Here is a 27,246-nt window from a genome sequence, read left to right on the forward strand (position 1 = left end):
AGGGCCCGGGACCTCCCAAGTCTTGCACCCTTGGAGGCCAGGGGGGCTCGGCCAGATTGTAGCAGCCACCCATCTCCTCACCGCACAGAAAGAGCGACTACCACTCCGCCACCTCCCTGCCCCCCACTTCGCCACCCCCGCGCCTCACCGGGTGCCGGCTCTGCGGGAACATCGCTCTGGCGGCGGCCGCGGCTCTGTTCCCGGGCAACTCAATTCTCCGCTCAATTTCCAACTTTAATCCCGCCGAGGAAAATTAAGCCGGGAAGCCAGGCAGAAGCGGGCAGCGCGCTAGCCACGCACGCAGGCGCGCTCGGCGGGACGCACAGGCCACTCTGCTCCCGCCCGTGCGGATTCCCGCGCTCAGGGCCACATCACAGGGCACCGTGGGCCTGGCCGCACCAAGAACCTGCGGGACGCCGCTGGCGCTCGTGAGGAGGGTGCGGGGGCTGCGCTTCCACCCGCGGGCCTCGGCCGCCCGGGCTGAGAGATGACGAGCGCGGTGAATCGGTGCTCCCCTCGGCGATCCGCGTGCACCGCAGCGGTCCCGGGCAACAAATCCAGGGGAGGACTGCTCTCCTTTGCTCTTCTCCCGGTCCGCCTCTTCTTCGGGTATTTCCCGAGGCGCCGACCGCCGGCGAGGTGCAGGTGGCGCGGCGCCCCCGGCTAACCCCACACAAACAAACCTGACGGTGTTCAGGGGTGACCCCCTCGGGCCCAGACAGCGCTCACGACTGGGAGCTCGGGGGCTCTCGTGAGGCGGCGGGGTGCGAGGTCCCGGTCGCAGCGGAGGCTCCGCGCCCGGAGCTCCGCAACCTTAACCCGAGCCGAGGAGAGCGGGATGACGACGAGGCGGGGAAAGTGCGGAGGGCGCGCCGGGAGGCGGCTTGGCACGCCCAGTGCAGCCGGCTCTGGGTGTTCTCCGAGGTTGCACAAACCCTCCTGGGCCGACGGGTCTACTCCGCCGAAGGCAGTCCCGCAGCCGCCCGCTGCTCCTCCAGACCTGGGCGCATCCGGGCGCCGCGGCCCGCGCGCACTCGTCCTGCACCGCCGGCCAGACCTCTCCGGACCCTTTCTCAGAGCCTCTCCGTCGACTCCCTTTCTTTCCTTCTCTTCGTCTGCCTCTCCTCAAAAGACGCTCCAGCCCGCTGCAAAGTTCTCTCACGACCCGGGGAAAGACATCCAAGAAACGGTGAGGAAAAGCCCAAGAGTGCGCTCCGCCGCTCGGCCTCCCTCCCGGGCCGGCAAACTCCGCGGGCAAGTCAGGAGTAGTCGCGGAGACGGTTAAGTTGCCGAGGGCAGGCGGAGGTCCCGACTGGTGGCGCGGTTCCCGCCCGGTCCTGCGAAGGCGGGAGTGGCGCAGTCGGCTGCCTCGGGGACGCAGGACACAGGGTACCCGCCGCCGCCGCCGCCGCCGCTGCTCCTGCAGCCGCCGCTCCAGCCGCTGCCGCCGCCCGCGCCTCTCGCGCCGGTTACATTAACACGCGGTTTCACACTCCGGAGCTAACCAGCGCCGGCCCCGCCCAGCACCGCGCGGGCGGGGGGCGCGAGCGCGGAGCCGGCGGGGGACGTGAGCCTGTCTTGTGGAGGGGGGAGGGGGGAAGACCCTCGTCAGCCAATCGCTTGCGGCGCGCCCAACGTGGGGTGCTGACGAGAAGCCGTCCAGAGCCTATGGCAGCGCGGCACCGGACAGGCTGTCTCACCCGGTCCCCCCTCTTCTCTCCCACCCCACTTGCTTCCATCTCCGCCGTCTCCCCCGTCTCCCCTCCCATCCACCCCACCACTCCTCCGCCAGCCGTGTCCTCCCGGGCTCGGTGAGGAACTGTTCCTGGAGGAGCCGCGGGACGCCGAAACCAGCCAATGGGAAGCAGCGAGACGCGGAGATTGGCACCGTGGATGGGAAGGTCGGTGGGAAGGAGAGCGGCGGGGCCGGGCTGTCAATCAAAGTAACGTGGGGCAGGCGAGGGAGCGCGCGGGAGCGCGCGAGCTGGAGGGACCCGCGAGCGTGCAGCCTCGGAAGCCGAGGGTTCGAGTTTGCAGAAATCCTGCCACTTGTTCACTTTTCCCTTTAATGAAAATCCTCAGATCTCAGTGAAAGTAACCCAGAGACTCACCGCGTAGTTTCTTAAGAGGGAGAGTGGGTGCTTTTTGGTAGTTCAAGCCAAAGGTGTGTTTCGGAGTCTCCTGTTCGATGCTACTTTTGAAAGTGAGGTCATATTCAAAATTTCTGTGAGGATTGTTTTCCCTTGAGCTGTCTTTTCGCGGATGCCCAAGGAGTGGACTGTGCACTTCATGGAAACTGCATAAATAGGCAACTAATTGGCTGCGTAGATAAACCAGCGGCTTAGGACTAGGCTTCTAATGCCCACGCCCCCTTTTGCACTCAAGGTGGTAGGAATTGGTTTTTATTGGAGTATTTCAAACCGCTTTGCAAAAAGATCGGCCTGAGTTGGCGGGAAGGATACCCGAGGAGCTGTCAGGGTAAGGCTGGCGCGTCGCGATCAAGGATGAGATGTTTTGCCCGCCGCGCGAAATCTCGGGTCCTTCTCTTTTCAAGTCCCGATTTCGCTGTACTGGGTAGAAGAGGGCTACTGAGAGTTCCAGGGGCCTCTCAGGAACACGATCACGAGTCTGTTTCCAATTTCTAGAAACAAAGGGAGACAATGGGATAAACAGCATTGAGACCTGAAAAACCTGTCCTGCCCACCCCACCCCCACAGTTCGGGTGGTACCCCCCCCCCGCCCCTTTAGCTATGTAAGGAGCTAAATGGGAAGCTTTGTGGAAAAGACGACTCAAAAATTCTTATGAGTTGGAACTTGACTTGAAAAGGATTTTAAGATTTTAAATAAACGGAGCATACTGCGTATATCTCCAGTTTTTGTCAGTTTTTCTAAAATACATCCCACAGAAAACCTTCAATATTGTTTCTTTTATACGTTATAGAGCAGTTCAGTTGAGCTATTTCCACATGATTGGTAAGTGAATAATGCTGTTTTAGCCAAATAGGGGTGAATTCTTCCATGAGAAAGACACATCTTTGACAAGCATTCATCTAATGTTGGAATATACTTCAGTTTTTGGTGTTAATGGCCCCCATGTTCCCATTATTTTACTTTCAAGAGAATTATGGAAAAGCATTTATTTAAACAGAAATACAATTTATTCGAAGATTTGCTTTTACAGAGATCTTTTCCTTGAAATATTAAAAGAATCATTTTAGATAATACATTTCACTGGTGGAGTTCTTAAATATGTATGATATTGATTTGTCTATAATTGGATCAATCCCAAATATCAATTATAAATGAAAAATTAAAGGAGTGATTTTAGCCAGTCTGTACAACGCCATAGTAATTCTCAAACAAGTTCATATTGTGGCTCATTAAGTGGGGTTAAGGGAGTGGGTTCTATTATTCATTTCTGCTGACATCAGAAATGAATAGCAAGGAAGCTCTGCCCCTTTTCTTGGTTATATTTAGTGATGAGAGCAGTCTTGCTCCACATACAGGACTTTTTGAATCATACACCCATGGGTTGGCAACCTGTTGTTAGTTGCTCAGTCGTGTCCAAGTGTTTGTGACCCCGTGAACCGCAGCACACCAGGTTTCCCTGTCTTTCACTGTCTCCCGGAGTTTGCTCAAACTCATGTCCATTGAGTCATTCTTTCTGGAGCTGTTTCTCCACTCTTCCCCAGTAACATACTGGACACCTGCTGACCTGGGGGGGGCTCATCTTCCAGTGTCATATCTTTTTGCCTTTTCATACTGTTTGTGGGGTTCTCGAGGCAAGCATACTGAAGTGGTTTGCCATTCCCTTCTCCAGTGGACTACATTTTGTCAGAACTCTCCACCATGACCTGTCTTTCTTGGGTGGCCCTGCACAGCTTGGTTCATAGCTTCCTTGAGTTGGGATTGGCAACCTGTGTGCCTTGAAATCACATAGTATTGGGTCACCTATACCAGTCTATGGTTGCTTCATCCCATAATCAGCTCCAGGGTTGTGTAGAAAGTGCTTAGATTCCACAAATAAGCCTCTGCATTTGGGGACAACTAGGGCAACTAAGACTTCTCCTTGGCTTTACCCAAGCTTTACTTTGATTTACTGGCACATGCTAGTAGTTAAGTTTAAGACTTCCCTGGTGGCTCAGACGATAAAGCGTCTGCCTACAATGCAGGAGACCCAGGTTCGATCCCTGGGTCGGGAAGATCCCCTGGAGAAGGAAATGGCAACCCACTCCAGTACTCTTGCCTGGAAAATCCCATGGACGGAGGATCCTGGTAGGCTGCAGTCCATGGGGTCGCAAAGAGCCGGACACGACTGAGCAATTTCACTTTCAGAGAAGTTAAAAGTGTTGCTACTTCTCACCCCTCCTCATCCCCTTCAAAATGTGTTCTAACACATTTTTGCTTGTTTGTTTTAATTTTAATATTTATTTGTTTTGGCTGTGTCCGGTCTTAGCTGCAGTACGCAGGATCTTTAGTTGCAGCGTGTGGGATCTAGACCAAGGGTGGAACCTGGGCCCCTTGTATTGGGAGTGCAGTCTTACCCCTGGACCACTAGGGAAATCTCTAACACATTGTCAGTCAGTAAGTCAGTCAGTTTAGTGGCTCCATCATGTCCAACTCTTTGCAACCCCATGGACTGTAGCACACCAGGCCAGTGTTCTCTGATATAACTGTTCACAGCAAACATGTCTACTCACCATAATTACTAGTCTGCCAAAGTGAAAAATTAGAAATTTTGTTTTATTTTATTTGCTTATTTCAATTTTTTATTTTGTATTGGGGTATAGCTGATTAACAATGTTGTGACAGTTTCAGGTGAACAGCGAGAAATTCTCTTTTAACTCGTGCTTCTTTACCAGTAGAGTTTGATACACCAGGCCTTCTGATTTCCTTCTGATGTAGTATTTGGAGAAAAGAAAGAATACTGATTTGAAAATTGAAAGGCCTTTAATTGTGTGCATAAAGATGGTCGGTTTTCGATGGCTTCTTTCTCTTACAGCACATCCTCCTTGAGAGAGGAGGCTGGGCCCTCTTTCAAGGTCATTTTTTCTATGTGATTGTCATGCTGTAATAATTATACTACAAAACTCTCATCAAACTGCATTACAAATGATGGTGTTTAAACAATCAAGTAGCTTTAATCTTATGTTTTAAATAAATAATATATGTGTGCAGATTGCCTACAGCCTATTTAAAGAAAAATAGTTCTACTCACGAAATCTATAATTTTGGTCTTCTGTTTAAAGTCTGTTAACCATAATCTTCTTTACCTTTAACATATTCATATGTTGATGATGTTTTTACATGAAATAACATTAAGTACTCTGCTTCCATAGGAAATTGTCTCTGAAAAAAAGTTCCCTCTTTATCTTCTGCAAGAAAACAAAAAGATAGCTGTTTATCATTGATGCATGTATGAGTATATTTCCATCCATTTGTTGCTGAGTTATCAAATTTTCAATTCACTAATAGTATAAGTGATTACAAAAACTAAGTGCTATCTGTAGTATAGATACTAGACACAATAGGAAAAATTATGAATGCTGGTCATGGAAATTATACATCTTTTAAATCTCTTACTTTTTTATTTGAAATAAATACTAATTATGCACATTTTAAAAAGATCACTTTTGTCATTTTCTCTTCCTTTCAGCTGTTATACATTTCCTCATTTGACTTTTTTTTTTAAACTAGAAGTTTTCTTAAACCTAAGAATGTAGGGTCCAGAAGAAATCTTCCCAGCATTGTTTTATAACCTTTTTCCCTCAGCATTTTACCAAAGAAAAGAACAGGATGGGCATGGGGTTGGAAGGGAGAAAGCAGAGAAGGAAAGGGAAAAAAAGTCGGTAGCAAATCCATGCAGCAGTAAAACCTCAAATAAAATCACATCCAAAGAATCTCTTGTGGTTTCACACAATATGGTAAAATTAGAGATTGCAGGAAACCAACTAAATTAAACTGGGAGTATTTGAAGAGAAACGAGCAGACTTTATGAAAATGACACATTGACTGACCAGTATGCTTTTTTATCAACAATTTCTTTGTTAAGACGTAGATCAAAGGAACCTGCATATGTTTTCATTTTGTTCTAACTAGAAAATTACATCCAGATGTTTAATAGTCATTTGGTTGGTTTTTCAGCATTGATTAGATATGTTGGTTCTGTTTGCTTACAAGTGTAGCCGGATCATTAGCTAATGCAAAGAAATGTTTGCTGTGAGTTGCTAATTAGGGCTTTTGGAAACCCTCCATGCTCAAGAACAATTTGTACAGTGGCCAGAGAACTTGTGGGACTTGGGGAAGTTGTTTTCCCTTCTCTGTCAGGGTGGGGAGAAGCAGACAGCCCAGTTCCCTAATCTTTTGCCTAGGGGGATTGCGATGCTATCCCTGAGGATTGGAGTGCAAATAAATTAGGAAGAGACCACACAGGCACTCCCAAACACTGAGATAAATGTGCTCTTTCTGGAACCACCACCATGCTGTCTTTGAGGGTGGGGGGAGCGAATATCTAAGACGCTGAACATCAACATGTGGAAGATGCTCAGTGCTAATGTTATCAAATACACAGTCTTTTTAAGTATACTTTAGAGACAGATGGAAAAGCCCTTTATGATAAACGAGTGTACTTGAATTCATTACTGTAGTACTTATAATTAAAAATGTCTCCTTTGCAGTTTCAGTACATTTACAGGGTACGAGAGACCAAGCTTTGGAAGAGGGAGGCTGGGGCTCCTGAAAGGAATGAGGGAGCTGAATTTGGGAGAGGAGGATGAGACTGGGAGGAAATGCAGTGTTTACTTTCACAGCCCACCCACTTGTTTACCTTGTTAAAGCCCCAAAACTTGTCGGAGATTAGCCATTCACACAGTATTCAAATAAACTTTGAGAATTTGAGGCACCAGGCGGATAAACTTCTTAGCTGGCCAATCATGTTTTAAAAAACACTCTGGCCTGCAGAAGAACACCACCTCAGCCAGGGCGAACTTTTGTTTATTTAAGTCTGAACTTCTAGAGAGGTGGAGGTCCAAAATAGCCTGTGTTTATAAGTCATCCTAGAAGTGCAGATACAAATGTGCTTCTCCATCTCACTGCCCCTTCTAGGCCTGTTTACATCTCTCGCCCATGTATGAAGCACGTGTTAATTTGTTAATGTGGCCTGGTACTAGTTGGAATAATACACACTTTTATTTTTTTAATCCTTTCAGTTTAGCATTTAGCTCAAGAGAAGCTGAAGGGTATTTCATAGACAAAAGAAAAAGTAGTTAAAGGAAGTACCTTTGACACCCCTTTCTAGGGTTTCACATCAAGGAGCAAACTTTGTTGATTTAATAATTCTCTTCAATGACCCTTTTTACCACAGGCCTTGGACTTACTAGGAAAAATTAAACTGGAGCACCTTTCCTCTTCCTTTTCTTTGGGAGTATCATTTAAATAACTTTTCTTCCTGGAGCTAGACAGTTTCTTTGAAGGGTTAAAGCTGAGTTCAGCTAATCTCTGATCTCTTGATGTTCCTCACTGGTTGAAGGCAGGTGAGCCCTGGAGATGAGAAATGGGCTAGATAGCAAGTGAATATTTCAAATACCTCCATGGTTTCTAGAATGCTAAGTGTAGACCTAGATGAACAAGTTAAGTGACATAATTACAGAATGTTGGAACATTTCACGAGACAACTGGCCTCTACTCTAAAATTAAGTGTCATGAGAGGGGGAAAAAAAAATGGAAAGGACTATTCCATAAAAGCAAAGACACATGATGAAAATGCAGTATATGAATCTATACTGGCTCCTAGTTCAAAGAACAAAACCCATCAACTATCTGTGAAAGATGTTCTTCAGAAGTTTTAATGTGGACTGGTTATTAGGTAACACGGAATTATGGTTAATTTTTTTTTTTAATTGTGATCATGTCAAAGGATATTCTGAGAAGATGCTTGATGATGCATGCAACTTCAAATGAAGTCTTCAACTGCATAGAAAACGTGTGTAGAGAAAGAGAAAGCAAATCTGCAAATCTGAAGAGAAAGGAAAAGCAAATCTGTAAACAGAAACTATAGAGTTTAGGAGCAGAGTTTTTCATTTTTCATTTTACTAACCTTTCAACTTTTCTATTTGAAATTTTTCATGATAAAAAGTGGGAAAGCCATTTTAGGTTCATTGTCTACATCTTTTTCTTCACATGGTAATAGAAATTCCCTTTGTAGTTAAAAGATTGGCTTATGATGTTTCTGGTTTTTAAAAGTACGAGAAAAGTAGCTCCTCCCCACCCCCTCGCCGCATCATGTTAAAGCGCTCATACTAATATCCAAAGAATTACCCAGTGTTTTTCTCTGGATCTTTCAGTTCTTTTATTATTAATGGTATTTTATTTTATTTTTTCCCGCTGTCTCAAATGTCCCTTAGTTATCAATTAACATAAAATGAAAATCTTTAAACAAATTAAGGCATTACATTAGCAATCCTCTAATGCATCGTTTTGTGGACCATCAAGCTCAGAGTAACCAGAAAATCTACTATAAAATAAGGAAGAAAACTACTTACATATTAAGAATAAGATTGTAGCAAATAAATTTTATATCAGTTTCTTAATTCCCATTATAAATAGGTGTTCTGCTGGCCTTTTCATCACTTAAACCCAGCAGTGAAATTTATAAATTGTTAGTTTGATTTGGAAATTTCCTGAAGATTTTTAAATTTAATACTGAAACAGATTATTGCTGTGTACTAAGCTTTAAATACTAATCTTGTAAAGGAATGAAAATAGCACTAAATCTTGGATGCTGATGTTATGTTCATCTAGAATCACAGAGGCACATATTTATGATGTGCAAGTAAATAGTTTTCCAAACAGTTGTGAAAAGTGACAAAGCATAATCTAAGCATTGACTATTGGAATGCCCCGTCCATCAATTTTTTCCCTTTAATTGTGGCCATTTAGCATGAATTTTGTTTTTCCCATTGCCATTATGTTGACTGAAAGGAAACATTTCTGTGACAGTAGTAAACAGATTCCAGTTTGTGTGTGAACAGATTAAACCCACAATTTCCACTGAAAAACTTGAGTGCCTGACAGTGAGGCAAATATGAAAATACAGAAAAACCAGGACTTTCTACACAGTGTCCAATATTTCTAGCCACCATCCACATAAGCAATGCTTATGTAAAGTGAAAATGATAAAAATAACTCCTTCACGATGACAGAAAAAAATCCCATGGGGACAGAGTTACCATTCTAATTTCCCCCATTGGCGTTCTCCACACTTCAGAAGAACTGGCAAGCTACAATTGACACTTGAAAAAGTGTTACAAAACACTGACTAGTATTAGAGAAATGTTGGTTAATGTAAACAGCCTGCCTCAAGGAATAATACCTTTCTTAAGAAAACTGGATTTCTAATTAGCATTTCTATGGAGATGGATATCTCTAGGTAACTCCAGGAAGTGTTTCAAGAAGTTATTTGCCTTTGCTGGTGAAAGGAGGCATTTTCATATTTATATCTAAGTTGTTGGGTTAAAAGATCAGTGTGTGTGTGTGTGTGTGTGTGTGTGTGTTAGTCACTCAGTCGTGTCCGACTCTTTGCAACCCCGTTGACTGTAGACTGTTAGGCTCCTTTGTCCATAGGATTCTCCAGGCAGGAATACTGGAGTGGGTTGCCATTTCCTTCTCCAGGGAATCTTCCTGACCCAGGGATCGAACCCAGGTCTCCTGCATTGCAGGCAGATTCTTTACTGTCTGAGGTCAGTGGGCTTCAATAAAAAGAACAAATTTTGCCATTTGCAGCTACCTGGATGGTCTTGGAGGGCATTATGTTAAATGAAATAAATCAGAGAAAGACAAATACTGTATGTTATCACTTAATGTAGAATATAAAAAAATACAACAAACTAGTGAATATAACAGAAAAGAAGCAAACTCACAGAGAACAAAGTAGTGGTTACCAGCTAGGAGACAAGGTGAGGGAAGTGGCAATATAAAGGTGGGGGAATGAGAGGTACAAAGCATTGGGTGTAAGATAGGCTCAAGGATGGGTTGTACAACACGGGGAATACAGCCAGTACTTTGTAATGATTGTAAATGGAGTGTAACCTTTAAAAATATATAAAAAATTAAATAGTCAATCAGTGAACCTTAGGCTTCCCTGGTGGCACAGTGGTAAAGAATACACTTGCCAGTGCAGGAGACATGGGTTTGATCCCTGGGTCTAGAAGATCCCCTGGAGAAGGAAATGGCAACTCACTCCAGTATTCTTGCCTGGGAAATGTTATGGACAGAGGAGCCTGGCGGGATACAGTCCATGGGGTCACAAAAGAGTTGGACATGACGTAACCACTGAACAATAACAACAATGGACCTTAAAAGCAAAGGGAATTCTAACACATGCCATCATATGGAGGACATTATGCTAGTGAAATAAGCCAGACACAAAATGACAAATACTTTATTATCCTACTTATATGAAGTACCTAGACTGGGCAAATTTATAGACAGAAAAGAGAACGGAGGTTGCCAGGGGCTGGGAAGAAGAAGTTATTGCTTAACAGGTACAGAGTTTTAGTTTTGCAAGAGGCATAGAGTTCTGTGGATGGATGGTGGTGAAGGCAGCACAACAGTGTGAACGTACTTAGTAACACCGCGCTATGCATTTAAAAATGGTTACGGCAAATTTTGTGTATGTTGTCAGTTATTTGTTTAAACTCAGTAGGATTTCTTTTTTGGGTATGTACCAGTTTTACAGTGGATTCTCATCCTATTCATTCCTGAATGTGCACACCAGTGTTTATTGAGCACTTACTGTGTGTCAGGCACTGTTCTAAGTGCTTTATTGTTTGTATTACTTCATTTGACCGTCAAAGCATTTCTATTACTATCCCTATTTTACTGACCAGAAGCCTAAGGCCCAGTACTTTCTCAGTCACTTGTAGGAGAGCTGGGTTTTTTGAAGCCTGGTACTCCAGAGAACTCACTAGCAGCCACTAGCCACAGTGAGTACTCAGTTATTGGTCAGAGTGCCCTTTCTTTCTCTTTCATTGATCAAATCCCTCATTGATCTCCTGATAGAAAACATTCATATGTACTTTGCTCACGAGCTTGGTAGGCTGTCTTAGTACTTTGGAGGTGAGGTTGATACTTTAAGAATTTATATTCCTGCAGAGTTGCCTCTCGGCTCTAGAACTGTATGCAATGCCAGCAGAGAAAGGCAGCTACCTTCAGTTGTGTGCTTTCTGGAAGCACCCTATCCATGCCCTAAATTGCAGTTCAGTTAAAAAAAAAAAAAAAGATGGGCTCAGTAGCCAGATGAAGCAAAGGAACGCCAAAGATAGCAAGTCTTAATTTCACCTAGGATAGCAAAGCAACTGTCCTGATTTACAATGTCACAAATGATGAAATTAAAAAAAAAAAAAAAAGGCAGGGGGATATATAGAATTCTGTAATTAATAATGGTTTGGGGTGTCCTGGTAATGGTAGACATATGGTCTGGGTCCTGATAATATGTTTGGAAACATTTGACCTGTTGAATGTAAATGGATTGTTTCTATCCTCCAAATTCTCCTAAAATAAACGGATTTTGAATATCTTTGACCATGAACCACACTAAGAAATACATTTTTAAAAATCTCTGTCCAGTTCTCTCTCTCTTTTACATTCACAGGGGTGATATAAACAGGTTGCAACACGATTTTAAAACATTACTTTAAATTATGTTACTGTTCTAGTCAGGGTTCTCCAGAGGGACAGAACCAATAGGAGAGAAAAAGAGAGAAGAGATTTATTAAAGGAATTGGCCCCTGAGGTTATGGAAGCCGTGAATCTGCCATCTGTAAGTCGGAGAACCAGGAAATCCAGTGGTACAATTCATTTTGAGTCCAAAGGCCTGAGAACCAAGGCTACTTGTGTGAGAACCAGGAGCTTGACATTCCAGCTCAAGAAGAGAGGAGAGCTCACCCTTCCTCCTTTTTGGCTTGTGTGGGCACCACCCCCCCTCCATGGGTTGGATGATGCCTGCCTGCATTGGGCATCAGTGATGGTGAACTTTACTTACTCTACTGAGTCAAATGCTTATCTCCAGAAGCACCCTCACCGACACACTCAGAAATGCTTTATCAGCTATCTGAGCATTCCTTAGCCCGGTTGACACCTGAAATGAACCATCACAGCTATAGAATTTTTCAGTTTGATTATTAACAACTTCAGCTTATGGAAAGTCATTAACCCCAAAACCATATTCATGAAAAATGGTGAAACAAGTCTGCTCAATAACTTTAGGACCTTTCTTTACACTTTGGGCAATGATAAATCGTAATCCGTGCCTTAAATGCAGTTGTTCTTGTTTAGTCACTACGTCATGTCCGACTCTTTTTGCAAACCCCTGGACTGTAGCCTGCCAGGCTCCTCTGTCCATGGGATTTCCCAGGCAAGAATACTGGAGTGGGTTGCCATATCCTTATCTAGGGGAAATTCCCAATTCAGAGATGAACCCAGGGATAGAACTGATCTCTTGCATTGACAGGCAGATCCTTTACCACTGAACCAACAGGGAAGCCCTACATGCAGTTAGGTAGTTCCAAATCAGTAAGATTCAAAGCTCTTCAGAGAATTTCCTACACAATTCTTTGGTCATTCCCTTCTCTGCTGGCCCTTTCCTGCCTCTTGTTTCCATCTCCCCTCTCAGGATCCCCGTCCTATCACCCACATCCTTTGGCATCCCTCATTCTCCTCCCTGCCCCACCCCACCCCGAAGCCTAGAGAAGTTTAACAAAAAGTGCACCAAGCTTAGAGACAGAGGATCCTGAAATGGAATCCCTGTCTGCCTCTTACTGTATGACACTGGGCAAACTACTCCCCTCTCTGAGCATCAGTTTCCTGACCCATAAAACCAGGATAAAAGCACAGGTCTCTCAAGGTTGTTGCCTGGACTGAAAGAGATAAGCTGAGATAACACAGTATCCTATTCCACTCAGTGCTTGGCCCTAAGAATCTTGTTCCTTTCCCTTTTTTGCCTGGAAAGAAGGGCCCTACCCTAGATCACTAAAGAGCTGGGGGATTATCACCCCTGCTATTATGCATCCTTGAAAATCAGATAGCAGGACAGATTCTAAAAGGGTGATCTGGGGAACTCTAGTCCAGCCATGGCCTGTATGGAGGCCCCAAGAAATATGTCTGGGGCCCAAGAATACTCTGGGGCCCAGAAATACGTCACTATGGGCTTCTTGGAGGCAGGATAAATGAATCTTGTGAAAGGCAGGAGCCATAGATCATGAATGCCCTCCCGTTCATAGGCTGTTTCATACTCAAGAAATTATGCCACTGGTACACATATCTTTATGGAAGTGAAGGGGCTTCCCTGGTGGCCCAGTGGTTAAGAATCCGCCTTACAATGCCAGGGACACCGGATGGGACACTGTTTGATCCCTGGTCTGGGAAGATCCCACATGCTGCAGAGCAACTAAGCCCCTGCACCACAACTACTGAGCCTGCGCCCTAGAGCCCAGGAACCACAACTACTGAGACCCTTGCGCCTAGAGCCTGTGCTTGGCAACCAGAGAAGCCACTGCAATGAGAAGCCTGCGCACCGCAACTAGAGAGCAGCCCCTTCTCACTGCAACTTGAGAAAGCCCTCACAGCAACAAAGACCCACCACAGTCAAAAAATTAAATAAGTAAATAAATCTTTCTGGAAGTGAAAATGCAATTTGGTGTGGGAGTAGTACTGTGAAAACAAATCATGAGCAACTTACAGTGGTTATTTTGGATGGCTAAATCCCCTGTATTCCCTCATTTAGATAATGTAACAAGAAAAATGTGGCTTACCGGCAAGAGGTTAATGGAATTATGCCTCAAATATGCTCAAGTGTCATACCATCTCACCCTATGAATGTGAAGTTGTGTGTTGAGAAGACCTTGAGAAACACATATAGAAATTAGGAAGTCAGTTAGATATTAACTGAATTCTTTTGAGGAATGTGATCTGCCCTAGGATTCTTTTTGAACTGGGAACTTCCACTTTCCTTTCACATCATCTAGTTTATTAGCGATGGCTGAGGTCTCTCAATCTGTGAATAAGGTTTAGTGAGAATTGATGAGCCCTGGCTAAGTAAGAATCCTAATGGCCGTGGATTGCTGTTCTGTGGTAGAAGTCAATCTCAAATATCTTTAAATCCAACAATTCTCTGTCGACTGAGGGACTCTTTAGGACCTCTTCTATGTGTCTTTCTTCATTTGAAATCTTTTGTTTGAAATCAGGGCTACTCTAGAAAGATAAAAAAATTGAAATAGAAGACATTCATTTATGAGGAGAGTAAAAGAAAAAGAGAAGGGATTTTTCTTTCTAGATTTCACTTTTTACAGTAAGGAACAATTAGAACATTGGGTAAACAAGCGTGACTACCCAAATCAGGCTTTAAAAAAAAAAACAAAACAGAAAAACAAAATCCTCATGATTTATAAAGGGTAGTATGTTTAGCATTGCTGTGTACATAGACCAATTCTCGCAGCTTTTACATCACTGCCGCTCCCTTCCCCCACTGCAGCCATTTAAGGAGGAGTTCTACTTAGGAAGATAGAACAAGGCCTATCTTTATGCTGTGAACAGGACAGAGTTCCCAGTGGTGGGGGAGGGGAAAAGAGGAAGGGATAATGAACAAGGAGAAGGTGGTACTTAGTTCTTCTTAAATTTTACTTGATAAGAATTCCTTCAGTGTCAAGTGGGAGGCATATCTAGAATTTGCTGTCTGTCAACTCATATCTGATGTCTTCAGACAAATCCCTGGAAACACAGCCCTCTTTTTCAGTAAGCATGTTCACATAATAATAGATTAGCAGACATTAGGACTAGAATGGACTAGAAGATCCATAGTTACATTGGGCTAAAATTAGGAAATTTTTTTCTAGGAATGAATGAAGTATTCTCATTTCCAACATCCTTTTAGGTTGAGTATGGAAAAAAAACATGGGTTGGGGGAAAGGCCAGGGTGTGGGTGTTGGTTGTGGATGGAAGACATTAATGATGGGAATTTTTTATTTCCAATGTGAAAAAGAGCCTAAGATTTTCCTTCTGTAAACCCTATCATTCACATTCTTGAAAAGTGTTTTGAAAGAATTCTGCATAGTTCTACAATTTCATCAGATACCCAGGAGGAATCTCAAGCTGGATTTTGTTTCACTGGGTTTAGCTCAGTGGTCTGTACAGTTTTTCTCTATGTAAAAGGAATCAGTGGGGAAACATCTTCTTCAAATATTAGCTTTAGAAACCAGAAAAGTACAATTCCTTTGCAACGCAGCAAGCCTTTAAAGCAAATGGAATTTCTTTGGTGAAGTGGGTTTTTTTCCAGCCATAACTCTTTTATAAGGATTAATGCCCTACTCGTGAATCTCCAGTTATGGACCTTTTCATGATCCATCTAGATCCATTCATCTGGGCTAGTGATCCTCAGTAGGTGGACATTTTCTACTGTCTTAACCATTACGATTTAGCTACCCAATGTTCCAATTCCAATTCCAGTGGGGGATTAAATGAAAATTAAAAGTTTGAAGCATAACTCATTCCAGGTAACAAGTTATAAGCCAAATGTTTATTTGGGTATACCAAAAACACAGTTTCTGTCCTAGGCTTTGAGAACATCAGGAGCTATATAAACATTAATTCCTCTCTCAGAGAGCATGCAGTATAGCTGGGAAATCCATCTTATACTTTGTTTTAATTTTGTTGAAGTATAGTTGATTTATAATGTTGTGTTTAATTTCTGCTATACAGCAAAGTGACTCAGTTATACATATATGTATTCTATTTTCATCTTCTTTTCTATTATGATTTATCATAAGGTATTGGATATAGTTCCCCATCCTATACCATATACTTTGTTGTTTATCCAGCCTATATATAATAGTTTGCATCTGTTAATCCCAATTCTCCCCTCCTTTTTCCCCCTGCCCCCTGGCAACAAGTCTATTCTCTATGTCTATGGGTTTGTTTCTGTTTTATAAGTATGTTCATTTGTGTCGTATTTTATATTCTACATATAAATGATATATGGTATTTGTCTTTCTCTTTCTGACTTACTTCACTTAGCATGATAATCTCTAGGTCCATCCATGTTGCTACAAATGGCATTATTTCATTCTTACTAATGGCTGAGTAATATTCCATTTTATATATACATGCATATATATGTGTGTATATATTAATATATATCACATATTCTTTATTCATTCACCTGTTGATGGACATTTATGTTATTTCCATGTCTTGGCTGTTGTGAATATTGCTGTTGTGAATATAGGCGTGCATGAATCTTTTTGAATTATAGTCTTGTCTGGGTATATGCCCAGGAATGGGATTGTTGGATCTTATGGCAACTCTATTTTTACAAACTTATATTTTAAATGATGAGTACTAATGAAAAAGGGAAAGATATACCCAACTGAATGCAGAGTTGTATAGCAAGAAGAGATAAGAAGGCCTTCTTAAGTGAACAAAACAAAGAAGTAGAGGAAAACAATCGAATGGAAAGGACTAGAGATCTCTTCAAGAAAATTGGAAATATCAAGGGAACATTTCATGGAAGGATGGGCGTGATGAAGGACAGAAATGGTAAGGAACTAACAGGAACAGAAGAGAATAAGAGGTGGCAAGAATACACAGAAGAACGATACAGAAAAGGTCTTAATGACCAGGATAACCAAGATAGTGTGGTCCTCACTTAGAACCAGACATCTGGAGTGTGAAGTCAAGTGGGCCTTAGAAATCATTACTGCAAACAAAGCTAGTGGATGTGATGGAATTCCAACTGAGCTATTTCAAATCTTAAAAGATGATGCTGTGAAAGTGTGCTGCACTCAGTATGTCAGCAAATTTGGAAAACTCAGCCGTGGCCACAGGACTGGAAAAGATCATTTTTCATTCCAATCCTGAAGAAGGACAGTGCCAAAGAATGTTCAAACTATCATACAATTAGGTTCATTTCACATACTAGTAAAGTTATGCTCAAAATCCTTCAAGCTAGGCTTCAGCATTACGTTAACCAAAAAATTCCAGATGTACATGCTGGGTTTAGAAAAGGCACAGGATCAGAGGTCAAATTGCCAACTTTCGTTGGATCATAGAGAAAGCAAGGGAATTCCAGAAAAACATCTACTTCTGCTTTATTGACTATGCTAAAGCATTTGACTGTGTGGAGCACAACAAACTGTGGAAAATTCTTAGAGAGATAAGAATACCAGACCACCATACTTGTCTCCGGAGAAACCTGTATGCAGGTCAAGAAGTAACAGAAACTTACATGGAACAATGGACCGGTTCAAAATTGGGAGAGGACTAAGACAAGGCTGTATATTGTCATCCTGTTTATTTAACTTATATGCAGAGTACATCATGCAAAATGCCAGCCTGGATGAATCACAAGCTGCAATCAAGATTGCTGGGAGAAATATCAACAACCTCAGATATGCAGATGATACCACTCTAACGGCAGAAAGTGAAGAGGAACTAAAGAGCCTCTTGATGAGGGTGAAACGGGAGAGTGAAAAGGCTTGCTTAAAACTCAGCATTCAAAAAGCTAAGATCATGGCATCCAGTCCCATCACTTCATGAGAAATAGAAGGGGAAAAAGTGGAAACAGTGATATATTTTCTTTTCTTGGGCTCCAAGATCACTGCATATGGTGACTGCAGCCATGAAATTAAAAGACTCTTGCTCCTTGGAAGGAAAGCTTTGACAAATCTAAACAGTGTATTAAAAAGTAGAGACAGCACTTTGCCGAGAAAGGTCCATGTAGTCAAACCTATGGGTTGCCCTGTAGTCATGTATGGATGTGAGAGTTGGACCATAAAGAATGCTGAGCACTGAAGAATTGATGCTTTTAAAGTGTGTATTGAAGGCAAAAGAAGAGGGCGGCAGAGGATGAATGGTTAGATAGCATCACTGACTCAAAGACGTGAGTTTGAGCAAACTCTGGGAGATGGTGAAGGACAAGGAAGCCTGGTGTGCTGCAGTCCATGGGGTCACAAAGAGTCTGACACAACTTAGCAACTGAACAACAACAAATAATAAAAAAATAAAAAACGACTTTAAAGCAGTGCATGCTAAGGGTCAAACGATTGTTACACTCAGTGAGCCCTGTAGGGATTAGTGGAGCCATGTGCCTGGAGATGGTACCATGACGACCTTCATTACTTTTCTGAGGGACTCATTCTTCCAGGTGGCACTGAGCCTTGATTCTATTTCGTGCTAGGATACAACCAAATACAGACATATTTCATTGTCTCATACACATAAAAACTAATATTACTAGCAAAAAAGGTCTCACAGATCTTCAGTCTAAAGTAAAAACCATTGAGTATAGTTTCATGAAAAATCATCTGGCTATTGAGATAGACCTGGCCAACTGTCTTTGAGTTTTGCCAGTAATATTTATTTTCTACCCCTTAATTCCTTCCAAACACTTATAACACCAAAGGTATAAAAACTTACAGGTAGGATGAAGATCTAAGTTTAAAATTTGTATCCATTAGCTTAATTTGGTCTGCAGCTGGTAAAGAATGGGCACAGGAAAGGCTGTCATTGTTCAATTTTAGCAATGAGTTACTTTGCCCCAGCCCCTGAAATACTTGCATCCCCTGAAGCATACTTTGGGGACCATTGAAAATTGTAGGAGTGATCAAAAGGGGATCTTCAGGTTCCATGGCAGGTTGAAGGAAGATGCATTTTGGCAGCTTTATAGTCCTACTTATCATTATCTTCATTTTCTAGCCATTATTCCTGAGTTCACTGGTCCAAATACTTGATGTATGAATTCATTTATTCTTCAAAATAAAGTCAGTACTGTTATCACCTCCTGTGCTGGTTAATTTTGTGTGTCATCTTGACTAGGCTATGGGATGCTCAGATAGATGTTTAAACATTATTTCTGCTGTATCTGGGGGTGTTTCTGCAAGAGGTTAGCATTTGAATCAGTAGACAAAGTAAAGATAGTCTTTACCAATATGGGTGGGCATCATCCAATGAATAGAACAATGTGGAAGGGCAAATTTTCTCTTTGCTTGAGCTGAGACAAACATCTTAAGCCGTCCAACATCATGCTTCTGGTTCTCGGGCCTTAGGACTTGGACTGAATTACACACTGGCTTCCCGGGTTCTCCAGCTTGCAGACTGCAGATCATGTGGCTTCTCATCCTCCACAGTCATGTGAACCAGTTTCTTTGATAAATCTCCTCTCCTCTCTCTCTCTCTCTGTGTGTGTGTGTGTGTGTATATATATATATATATACACACCCTATTGGCTCTGTTTATCTCTAGAGAACTCTGACTAGAAGACCTCTATTTCACATATGGGGATATGAGGCACAGAAAGTTGCTTTGTTGTTGTTGTTGTTGTTCAGTCACTCAGTTGTATCCGACTCTTTGAGACCCCATGGACTGCAGCGTGCCTGGCTTCCCTGTCCTTCACCATCTCCCGGGGCTTGCTCAAACTCATGTCTATTGAGTCGATGATGCCACCCAACCATCTTGTCCTCTGTCATCCCTTGCTCCTCCTGCCTTCAGTCTTTCCCATCATGAGGGTCTTTTCTAATGAGTCGGCTCTTCACATCAGGTGGCCAAAATATTGGAGCTTTAGCTTCAGCATCAGTCCTTCTAATGAATGTTTAGGACTGATTTCCTTTAGGATTGACAGGTTTGATCTCCTTTCAGTCCAAGGGACTCTCAAGAGTCTTCTCCAGAACCACAGCTCAAAAGCGTCAATTCTTCAGTGTTCAGCCTTCTTTATGGTCCAACTCTCACATCCATACAAGACTACAGGAAAAACCATAGCTCTGACTATACAGACCTTTGTCGGCAAAGTAATGTCTCTGCTTTTTAATACATCGTCTATGTTTGTCAGAGAGTTGCTGGCTTTCCTCAAATCTCACTAGCTAGTGGGTGGCAGAGATACTCTGTAGTCAGCATTCCTCAACCTGGGTGCCTGCCACCCCTCAGGTGGGTTACTGACTACCACTTTGAGCCAAAGCCTAACCTCTGGGTTTAACTGAAGGAGCTGGACCTAGAGAAGTCCAGTTTGGAGATGGTCAGAGTTCATGTCACCCTGGTGCATGAGAAAAGTCGTAGAAGAAGAGTGCTCTCTTGAACTCACAGACAGTAGCAACAACACAGAAATGGCATGTTTTTGAACTGGTGTAAGATTTGTCAAGACAAACCACAGCTGCTTTGATTCTTCCCTGGCATTTTTTTTCTTATAGTCCTTAAGGAAATTGAAACAGCCTGTAGCAAGACTTGTTCTTTCTCAGGGCTTCTTGGTCTCCTGTAGAGTTGGTTTGAGTGGGCAAATGTGGGCTTCACCATAGGGAAGGGAGGACACACATGGCTGGATAATGTGCCTGGTAGCACTTCTAGGAGACAAGATTGCCCCCAGCCCCACGTCTCATCACAGATGGTAACTCTGCGGGACTCCCTTTTGCCCTTGTACTTCTGCCCCCTTTCGACCCCTTTCTTGCCCACCTCCCTCACTGTCTTCCATTCCCCCCAATATGATAATCTAGGACACATTTATTGAAGGGTGCTGTTACTGTTCATCACAGTTAAGAAACTTTGTTTAATCTGTCTCTTTTTTGCTTCCTGCTATTGTGAAGGGCCAGGCTGGCCTTCCCGGTGCCTTCTGAGGATGTTTAGACTAAGGAAACAAAGCAAAGTAGGGAGGTTTGTTTAGGAGTTCTGGTCTTGGCCCCATCTTTCTCTCCAAATGAACCAGACACACACTGATTTGGAAGGGGGTAGGTGTGGGAGCTGGATATGGCACTTGCTCAGCTGGTTCTTTTTCCCCATTTGACTGTTGTTCAGTGTGTGTCTGTTCTCCTTTATGGCAAAGATCCCAGTAGGAATAGAGAGGGCAGTGACAAGAGCTGTACCTCAGAACCCCTTCCTGAAGTTCTAATATCAAGAGGACACTGTTAGGTAATGCTAAGGCTTTAATATTAGCAACTGACACAGTCTGGGGGAAGAGAGGCAATAGTATGTATCCCAACAGAGCCCACAAATGGACTGGTTGTACCTTTGTCAATATTGAATCAAGAGCCATAAAATATTTCATCTTCTCTAATCCAATAATCCCACTGCTGGGACTGTGGTCAAGGAAAGAGTTAAAAGTAAGACAAGATAATTATAAGTATACCTAGTGCCCAGGTCTTAATATCTAAATACTAGTATCCACAGATAGGTACCAGAGCTCCTGGGAAAAATCTTTCATTCAGATTTGGGGCAGGGAAACCGCTCACTTTCACTGTCAGTAAGTAAAATGGTGCTCAAAGGATGAAGAGTTTTGAATGAAGCGGTAATAAATTCTCCTTTGGCTTGAGTTTGGGGCACCTGGGAGATACACAGCTGGAGATGTTCAATGGAGGCTACACAGACATGGTTGTGGAGATAGATCTGTGTAGACATACAGGTATAAATATAGACACGTGCAAATGGATAATAGGGCTGAATAGTTCCTACACCACTTTGCAGAAAAATTATTTCAGATGCTTGGTGAACATGCATATTTCTGGGACCTAACTCAGGGAGCAGGACAACTGCATGTTAAGGTATTCTCTAAATTACGCTTTGTGCACATATCAGTGTTAAGAAATATTTGTTTATAAGATTGCAAAAATGCTAGAAGCCATTATAAGACTGAGAATATAGAGAAGTAATAGATATCTCTGGATAATGCAGTTCACAGAACCAAGAAACAATGTTTTACTGCAGATCCCTGTGTCATGTTGCTGAGAGGGCAAGAGAGTTACTACAACCATAAATGTAAAAAGAGAAGCCATAAAAGAACAGAAGAAAATAGAGGTAAAATTTTACCTGATCACAAGATAGAGGACTTTGTAAGCATAAAAGCAAAGGAAAAAACCAAAGTATTGCCACATTTAAATGTTATATACTTCAGCAGGCAAAAGAGATCAGAAGAAAACATTAATATAAGAAATGTGGAGGGACTTCCTTCATGGTCCAGTGGTTAAGACTTCGCCTTCCAGTGCAGGGAATGAGGGTTCAGTCCCTGAACTGGGAGCTAAGATCCCATATGCCATGTGGCCAAAACACTAAAACATAAAGCAGAAGCAATATTGTAACAAATTCGATGATGACTTTTAAAAAATAGTCCATATCAAAAAAAATCTTAAAAAAAAAAAAGAAATGGGGTACTCCTGTGGCACAGATGATCAAGTAATATCATTAATATATAAACTTTATATAATCCATTCAGGAAACTATGACTATCTTACTAGAGAAATGAGCAAACACATGAACAGACAATTCCCAAAGGAAATACAATTATCAATATGTATGAAAAAATGAATATGAAATACATAGTAAGCAAAAATGAAATCCCTTTTTTTTTCAGATTTCCTGTATAAGTGAGATCATGTAGCACTTGTCTTTCTCTGTCTGATTTGTTTCACTTAATATACTGCTTGAAATGCCATTTTTAACTCTTTAAATTGGCAAAAAAAAAAAAGTAATGATTTGGTGTAGAGAGGGAAATAAGAAAAGTCTTCCACTGTTAGTATAATGTATTTGGGCAATTTTTCTGAAAGTCATTTGGAAGTATAGATCAAAAGTTTGAAAATATTCTTACCCTTCAAAAAACAATTCTGCTTCTAGGAACTCATCTTTTCAAAATTATGTAAAATGATGTCCCTTTTAGTACTTTTGGTAATATCAACAAACTGGATGTCCAACAACAGAATTTTGGATCAATGTATTATAGAAGTCATATAATGCTGTGTGTTTGAAAGCGTTTGCAAAGCATGCTTTAGTAAAAGGATTCCACATTTGGATGCCAGATAGTAATAGAAGTGAGTGAAGTAGTGTGGATATAAAATGAAGACATGGAGAAGAGAACTATTTCACGTCCCTAATTTTTTAAAGAGTATAAGTGAAATTATAAACAGCAACTGACAGTCTAAGTTGGAGAACCATAGGACACAGTGAGAACTGCAGTAAAGTGGAAGCACAGTCCTATCACACAGGATCAGCGGAGCTCCACGTGTCTGAACACCCTGTGAGCCCATCAGATGTATTTATTGGCCACCAATTTATAACCTTTGCTTTCAAGTTTTTGTTGGCAAGAAAATGTTTATAATTGTTACATGAAAAAAGTAGGTTCTGTAGTAGTAAATATATAGTAATAAATGTGTAATTGTAAATGTAGTATATCATAGTATGATATTGATTTAGATAATATTTGTGTATATGTGTGTGTGTGTACATCTTAATATATGCACAGAACAAAGCCTAGAAGGAAACAAGCCAAAATGTGACTTTATGTAGGTCTTATAATCACAAGCTGCTTTAATTTTTTTCTTTAATATCTCTGCATTTTTAATATTTTCCATAACAAATGCATACATGTTGTTGTTGTGCAGTTGCTCAGTTGTGTCTGACCCTTTGTGACCCCGTGGACTGCAGCACACCAGACTCCTGTGTCCTTCGCTATCTCCCAGAGTTTGCTCAAATTTACGCCCATTGAGTCGGTGATGCTATCTAACCATCTCATCCTCTGCTGCCCCCTTCTCCTTTTTCTTTCAGTCTTTCCCAGCATCGGGATCTTTTTCAATGAGTACATATTACTTTTAAAAACAACTATACCCACAAAAGTTTATTTTGAAACACCTAGATTCAGTTTTTTGACACTCAAGAAGGATGTTTTGAAAACACCTAGGTTCAGTTTATTGACACTCAGGAAGGATGTTCCTGAAAAGCACAGATGGAGTCCTCCTCTAGCAGTTGTATTGTCAGCTCTTGACCTAAAACTGGGTCTGGTAGCCTGATTGTTGCTGTTATTGTTTTTAAAATGTTCACTGACTTTTGGCAACCTTGTGTTCGTTCATTACCATTGCCAAGAAATTTATGGAAGTGTGAGCCAGTGAGAGTTTACTTGTTCAAACTTTTGAAAAAGTTCTGTTTCTTCATAGATAGAGATGTACACTTTAAAAAGATAACTATACAAATATATACTATCTATGCCAAACCTATATAGGTATAGATAGATATTTACTGTCTACACCAAGCACTATTAAACAGCACAAATCCATGCACTGTACTTCAGTTGTTCAAATGTCCTTATGAAACCAGTTGGAAAACTTGCTGTTCATTTGTGTACATGGGCAGTCTTAAGCAACCATAAGTTGTCTGTTTTCCCCTAGGTTGGGGAACACTTTGGAAGTCAGACTAGCAAATCTCAAGAATGCTAATAGAGAGTTGCAAACCTGTGAGCTCCCTTATTCTGTTCACAGACTACCAGAACAAAATGGATTGCTTCACAATTATGAAGGAGAAAAAAAGGAATAAAAAAGAAGAAAGGAACATGTTGGCTTTTTTGTATGCCATTGGTTTGAGTAGAGGGAGGTTGTTTTTTTCTTTTTTGGATGAAAAGTGTGATCTTAATGGGCACTCCCAGTTAGCCGAGGCAGCCTCTGAAAGCTCCTCTTGTGAGAGGAACCGGAGATAGAAGGATCCATTGTTTCGCCAATCTGAAGTTATCACTCTTCCCTTTATCCTTTCTTTTGGACCTTTTGGACCTTTATCAGAATATTTTAATCCCTACTGTGGTGACTGGTGTAATTTATCTCATTAAGCCTCTCCTGTTTTCTTCTGTTTACATGACTAATATTATTATGTTTTATGGGGCTTATACCAACAAGCCACTCCTTTGTCCCATTGTTTCAGCTCTAGGCCAAAAATCAACAAATGAAGTTTTATCTTTCCAATCTTAGACCTCACCTACTTGTCATTCAGTTTGTACAGGTTGCATGAAGAGCGGGTTCCTTTGAAAACAAAGCAAGGATTCATTTTTATGACCTAAAACCAAACAATTACCTTTCTCAAAAGGTCCCGGTCATCTCTTTTATGAGTGTAGAGTGGCAGACTCACCTTATGAGGGGGGAAAAAATAAGCAGATACTTCCTTGTGGATTGAAAGCCTAAAGTCCCCTAGCAGTAATGCTCTGCTTCCTAACTTGTCTATCGTTCATAGTGTATAGAATATCCTAGAAGCAGAGAACCTGAGCACTGGAAGCTAGCTCTTGAGGTTATCTCATCCAGATCCCAGCCCTTCAGCAAGATTACACCCAAGCCGGACTGAGCCAGACTGGAGGAGAATCAGCCTTCTTTTAAAAGCATATGAAGGAGAGCCTTCGTTCAACCAGTTGCATATTTGAAATGCTCTGTCAGAACGTTCCTTCTCTAAAAAAACAGTCTAATAAAAGCTTTAATTGTCATTTCCTCAGTTCCTCTTTTTCTTTTCCAGATTGAAAACAACTGGGTACCATCCTCAGGGAATCAGCAGCAGTTTAATGAACAGTAACTTTCTCCAAGGCAGTGATTCTCCAATGTTAGTGCACATCAGAACTGCTTGGAGGCTTCTGAAAAACTCAGATTGCTGGACCTCCAGAGTTTCTGATTCGTGAGAAGGAGGAAAGCTGGAGAATTTGCATGTCTAACAGGTTCCAGGTGATGCTGATGCTGTCAGACCAGGAATGCCACTTTGAGAACTGCTGACTCTAGGAACTCGAAAGGAGAAATATGAGGATAATTAAGAAGCAGAAACAAGTGGAGTAACAGCAAGTTAAACAAGTTAACCTCTACGCGGAAAATGCTAAACGCCTATCAGATAAGTTCTTTGCTGTCAAACAGAGTCCAGTGGGGAAGGCTGACCACGAGCAGTAGTTCAGGATGTTAGCCATTAACACAGGGACCTGCGGGAGCAAACTGAGGAGCACAGCGTTCTGGCTAGGTGGGGAAGAGGCTAGGAAGGCTTCCTGCAGAAAGGGAGGCCTGAGGAGTAATTGCTGGGTTGACTACTAAAAAAGGGCAGGTATCTAGACAAAGGGAGGGCTTTCCAGCAGAAGGAACTAAAGAGGAGTTGTGGAGTTTTCATGGAAATTTTCAAGTCGTCCGATTTTCTCAGAGGGGAGAGAGGCCAACGAGGTGGTGATGACAACCGCAGAGGTAGGCAGGGGCTAGATGAAGAAGAAACGTCAGACCTGGTTTAAGGAATCTGGTGATATTCTAAAGACCATTATTTGACATGGAATATAAAGAACAATTTAACAAGGCTCCATGAACCTTGGAGATGTACAGAACACAGCTATCCCCAATCCTTGTACTTCTTTCTCTGTAGTTAGGACTTCTCTATGAGGCTTACTCTGGTTTGCAGCTGATGTCAAGGCCTTGCTAACTTTCTAGCCTAAGTGTGAACAAAATTCCCTTTCCTTTTAGTTTAGTTGCGAGCATTTGGAGTTTCATAAAGGGAAATTTGTAAAGACACTAGGCAAACATAAAACCAAAGTGAATAGAATACAGAATTTAGGTCTAGAGATAAACAGACTCCTCTAGCTTGTCTTTCACTAGCTATACAGTGTACTGCACATTACTTAACTTCTTGTGCCATAGTTTCTGTGTTTAAATAAAGACTAATTCCCTAATAAGATCCATAGATCTTAGTAGTTTGGCCACTACCTGCCTTTTTTAGCTTCATCTTGTGTCCACTGATCTTACTTTTTCTGCTCCAACTGCATAAATCTGCTTCAATCTTGTGTTTTTCATGCTCCCTTCTACCACAGGGCCTTTGCACATACTCTGTATTCTGTCTGGAATAGTCTTGTCTGCCTCTTAAGTAATTCCTAGATCTAGATGTAAGGCCCACTCCCTCTAGGAAATCCTTGATCTCTCTGAATAAGTAAAAATCCCTCCTGTTTATAGGGGTTTTTTTTATACTATGAGGAACTTATATGATAACACTTAATATTGTTATTTGTGTCACTCTTTGCTTAATGTTTCTCTTCTCCTCAACCAGCGGTCAGCAAACTATCTGCAGCTTTGGCCTGCAGTCTGTTTTTGTAAATAAAGTTTTATCGAGGGACTTCCCTTGTGGTCCAGTGGCTAAGACTCTGCACTTCCGGGGCAGGGGGCCTAGGTTCAACCCCTGGTGGGGGGGACCTAGATCCTGCATGCCACAATTAAGTTGTATGCCAAAACTAAAAAAATCCCTCACGCTGCAATGAAGATCAAAGATCCTGCATGCCTCAACTAAGACCAGGTACAGCCAAAGAAATAAATAAATATGTACATTTTTAAGTTTTATTGAAACACAATCATGCCCACTTATTTACATATTATCTGTGGCCACTTCTGTACTATAGTAGCAGAGTTGAGTTGCAGCAGACTTTATGGCTCAAAATGCCTAATTACTCTGGCCCTTCATAGAAAAAAT

At 42.0% G+C, this 27,246-nt stretch overlaps 2 protein-coding genes across 23 annotated transcripts in view; one reads left to right on the forward strand and one right to left on the reverse strand.

Annotated features, from left to right (window-relative positions):
* LOC145512650 (transducin-like enhancer protein 1) overlaps nt 1–1,476 on the reverse strand; it is a 90,591-nt gene extending 89,115 nt beyond the window's left edge. For all 22 annotated transcript variants that reach the window (XM_081507037.1, XM_081507028.1, XM_081507081.1 and 19 more), the window contains exon 1: nt 149–1,476. In XM_081507037.1, the coding sequence (XP_081363163.1) occupies nt 149–172 (24 nt within the window). In that variant the 5' untranslated portion in view covers nt 173–1,476. The remainder of the gene's footprint in view (nt 1–148) is intronic.
* LOC145512852 (uncharacterized) lies at nt 565–27,246 on the forward strand. The gene is made up of 2 exons (XM_081507545.1): nt 565–1,189; nt 25,282–27,246. The coding sequence occupies exons 1-2, from the start codon at nt 839–841 to the stop codon at nt 25,336–25,338; spliced, it is 408 nt and encodes a 135-aa protein (XP_081363671.1). The 5' UTR covers nt 565–838; the 3' UTR covers nt 25,339–27,246.

Source organism: Giraffa tippelskirchi, chromosome 1, assembly GCF_054371585.1.
Source record: "Giraffa tippelskirchi isolate mGirTip1 chromosome 1, T2T-mGirTip1v1.2.pri, whole genome shotgun sequence".
NCBI classification, from domain to species: Eukaryota; Metazoa; Chordata; class Mammalia; order Artiodactyla; family Giraffidae; genus Giraffa; species Giraffa tippelskirchi.